Genomic DNA, 4,011 nt, shown 5'->3' with positions numbered 1-4,011 from the left:
TATTTAGACTCAGTGTGTGTATCTCTCCCTTGAGATTATAACTCCCTGAAGGATGTGTCCAAGGGGTATTTTGTTCTGCATATTCTGACTAAAATAATAATGTTATTTACTATGTATAGTAAACACACAGAATTTGAACTGAATACATAGATAGCACTTGAATTAATTTGTCTATTATTCCTTGATATTATTGTTTTTCCATTCAGACTCTGGACTCTAGGCCTGCTAGCAGAAAACAGGAAGAACAAACAAGAAATGAATAAGAAGAAGTCTATTGTCTTCTAAACCATGAACTCTGAAAAATCAAAATATCCTTGGGAGACAAATATCACAAAACTAAAAACAGCATTTTGAGCAGGGAACATAATAGCTTCAAGTGGGCGTAAGCTATTCCAAGGGCCCTTGGAGCCCAGAGGAGAAGTGGTGGTATGCAAAAGTTAAAAAGACCTCTACATGAAGAATTAGGAACCCCTGTCATAGCCAGAGGTCTAGCTGTGTGCCTTAAAATGACTGTACCTGACTAGATTCATTCATTTCCCCAACCAATCCGCGGGGAATGCAAGCTCTTTAATGGCGGGGCTTCTCACTAGTATCATTGCTTGCACTCTGTCCTGGCGTTGTGCCTGGCTCCTACTAGGTGCTCAATAAATATTTGTTATGGAATCCTCTGTCTTGGTTATGGAGTGTCCATTCTCAAGAAGCTCACAGTCTGGTTAGGACAAAGACTTCCAAATATGCAATTATAATAGATGAAAATACTTATCCTAAGTAAGCTATAAGAGCTCATAATGTTAACACTTGAGCATTTACCATGTGCCAGGCAGTGTTCCCCATGCCTTACATGTATTAATTCACCCAATCTTCACAACAACCCTGTGAGGTGAACACTATTATTATTTCCATTTTCCAGCACAACGAGGTAAAGCCACTTGCCTAAGGTCACACAGCTAGGAAGTGGCAGAGCAGGAACTGAACCAGGGTTCAGAAGCAGCACAGTGTAGGCACAAGACAAAGAGTTAGTCTGACTCAAAGACCACTGAAGTTTCTTCTAGGCCTGGGATTGCAGAAGATGGCACCACTGGTGACAATGAAGCACTGGGAATACAAGGGAAATGTTCCATGAAACCCCACGCATTTGGAACATATTGGTGCTTCTCAAACTTAGGATGCTCCAGAATCCTCAGAGAAGATTCAGAATTTCAGGCCTGAAATCCTGCAGTTTCTGAATCCATAAGGTTGGAGTGGGGACGTGGAATGTGTATTTTTAACAAGTGCCACACTGATGTTGAGAATCATGTTTTAAGAATACTAAACTAGGGCTTCCCTGGTGGCACAGTGGTTGAGAGTCTGTCTGCCTATGCAGGGGACACAGGTTCGTGCCCCAGTCTGGGAAGATCCCACATGCTGCGGAGCGGCTGGGCCCGTGAGCCATGGCCGCTGGGCCTGCGCGTCCGGAGCCTGTGCTCCGCAAGGGCAGAGGCCACAACAGTGAGAGGCCCGGGGCCCGCAAAAAAAAAAAAAAAAAAGAATACTAAACTAGACCTATTCTCCAGCAGAACACTTTGGCTGAGATTCTGCTCTTTTTTCTCAGGCCTGGCTCTCCTCTGGCCAGGTGTCTGTTGGGAATCCTTTGAAGATGCAATCTGGCAGCACTCTGTCAGGGGCACCAGCACCCGTAGAGGCTCCTCAGACGACAGGCATCACAGCCCTTACCCAGGACAGTTATTTCCGGTTTATTTGTCTGTCTCCTCTTGAGAGCAGGGGCTGTGTCATACTGTGCTCTACATGCCAGCTCCTAATTCAGTGTGTAGGAAATGTCTTCTGAAGGAGACTGGATGGACTGCATCAGCCCTGCCCTTGAGAAGCTCATAGTTAAGTGAAGGACACAGATACCTGAATAGATAGACTACAGGATTAGGTGATGGGTGGCCGTGATTACCTAAATACAAGCAGCATGCTATGAGGGCAGAGGGAAGCAGCAAAGGGTGCTGCACAGGTGGGAAACCATGCTGGAAAAGCAGATTGGGAGCTGTAATGGGCTGAATTGTGTCACCCTCAGAAATTCACATGTTGAAGTCTAACCCTAACCCCTCCAACCAGAGTACCTCAGAATGTGACTGTATTTGGAGACTGGGTCTTTTAAAAGGTAATTAAGTTAAAATGCGATCATTAGAGTGGGCCCTAATCCAATTTGGCTGGTGTCCTCAGAAGAGGAAATTGAGGCATAGACACATACAGAGGGACAACCATGTGAAGACACAGGGCGAAGACGGCCACCTACAAGCCAAGGACAGAGACATCAGAAGAAACCAACCCTGCCAACACCTTGACCTTAGACTTCCAGCCTCTAGAACTGTGAGAAAATAAATGTCTGTCGTTTGAGACACCCAGTCTGTGGTACTTTGTTACGACAGTCCTAGCAAAAGAAATATAGGAGCAGATTATGAAAATTTACCAAGCCAAACTACAGAAATTAAATTTTACCTTTTAAGCTGTCAGAAGCCTCCACGGGTGTCTAAGCATCAATGTGACATGAGCAGGTTTGGTTCCGAACCCAATTTGGAAACAGCCGGTACCCAGAAGTGAAAAATGATGGCGGAGCTGACAGATCCACTGTTCCAACGCAGCATAAAACAAGCCGTAAGGGCCCTGGACTAAATCATTGACAAGGGGAATGAATAACAGAGGTCCTAATCAGAGAGACCTTTGTGGGGCAAAAGTAACACAATTTGGGGGAAATGAGGTGTTGGAGGCGAAGAGCAGGCAGATGAGGTTATCATGAAGCGTACTTTGGGGAGTGACGATGCCTCAGATCTCAACTGGGGATACAGGAGGTGAAGCAGGCTTAAAAGAAGGGAAAAGATAACAAACTTCCCTTGGGATGTGGGTGAAGTTTGAGACAACTGCAGAGCGTGCAGCTGGATGTGCTCCGGAGAGCGGGAATAAAGCTCTGGACCTGGAGCCTGAGGCGGGATTCCGTGACTCACAGACGGGGAGGGGGTGGGAAGGGGGCGGTCGAGCTCTGCGGAGCATCGGCGATACAAGAGCCCCGCGGCCGAATCCTCGGGGTCCCTGGAACGCGTGGACACAGGAGCCAACCAGAGAGTCAGGAAACCCTCCAAAAAGCAGCTGGATTGGGGCGGGGTGGGGGTGAGCGCGCCAAAGGCCAAGGAAGTCAGCGCTAGGACTCTGTTAGGAGTTTGCTGGTAGTTTTCAAACGGAGGAAAGACCTTTGACCCCGCTGCAGACCGGCTCGGGCTGGATCTCGCTTGTTCAAGCCGTCGCATAACGGGGTTTCCCCTCCCTGCACCGCGGTCAACCGAGGCAGAAGTGGCTGGCGGCTAGCAGGGACCCAAGCACCCACTCTGGCTGGCGCAGGCAGTGCCAGCTCCGGAAGCCCTCCCACCCGAACGGAATGGGGGAGCCCGGGCTCCGGCCCCACTCGGGACACGGGCCCAGGCGCCGCACGCCCAGCGCGCCGGCCGCGGGGGCGGCTGCCTCGGGTGAGGACGTTAAATTTTATGTCATGAGTATTTTACCACGATTAAAACAATGATGTGTTTTTTCTACACCCCCAACTCTCCCTTTAGTTCCCCTTGCCCCCTATTCCTGCCAGGCCCTGTGTCCTCTGTCCTTTTTCCTTCCAAACAGGAAAGTCTCTGATAAACTCACTCACGCTGAAGTGTGAATCCATAATGAGGCTTAGTGACCTTCTCAGCCCAAGAGTCTTTTTATTTAAACAGGAACAAAGATGAAGAAAATGGTGGTGCTTTCGGCATCAGAGGCGGGGGGGCGACAGGGCGGGGGGAGGCGGGCCGAGGGGGCGGGCGAGGGACGCGGGACTCTGGGGAGCTCGGGGGCGGAGAGCAGGAGGCGGCGGGCCCCGGGAAGAAAGGAACATGGCTCCTGCGGCGGACAGCGCCGAGCGCGGCATGGGGCGACGGCGCGCCGGGCGCCAGTGACCGCGATGGTGAACTCGAGCCGCGTGCAGCCGCAGCAGCCCGGGGACGC

The 4,011-nt window shown here is 50.2% G+C and overlaps 1 protein-coding gene across 1 annotated transcript in view; it reads left to right on the top strand.

Moving 5' to 3' along the window:
- The first annotated feature begins 3,967 nt into the window (after positions 1-3,967).
- Positions 3,968-4,011, top strand: part of PKD2 (polycystin 2, transient receptor potential cation channel) — a 48,056-nt gene continuing 48,012 nt past the window's right edge. The window contains 1 exon segment of the mRNA XM_007450680.1: positions 3,968-4,011. Within this exon segment, the coding sequence (XP_007450742.1) occupies positions 3,968-4,011 (44 nt within the window).

This window comes from Lipotes vexillifer, unplaced genomic scaffold (assembly GCF_000442215.2).
Source record: "Lipotes vexillifer unplaced genomic scaffold, Lipotes_vexillifer_v1.1 scaffold34, whole genome shotgun sequence".
Classification (NCBI taxonomy): Eukaryota; Metazoa; Chordata; class Mammalia; order Artiodactyla; family Lipotidae; genus Lipotes; species Lipotes vexillifer.
The sequence above is the reverse complement of the archived record's forward strand: the minus strand, read 5'-3'. Positions and strand labels throughout refer to the sequence as shown.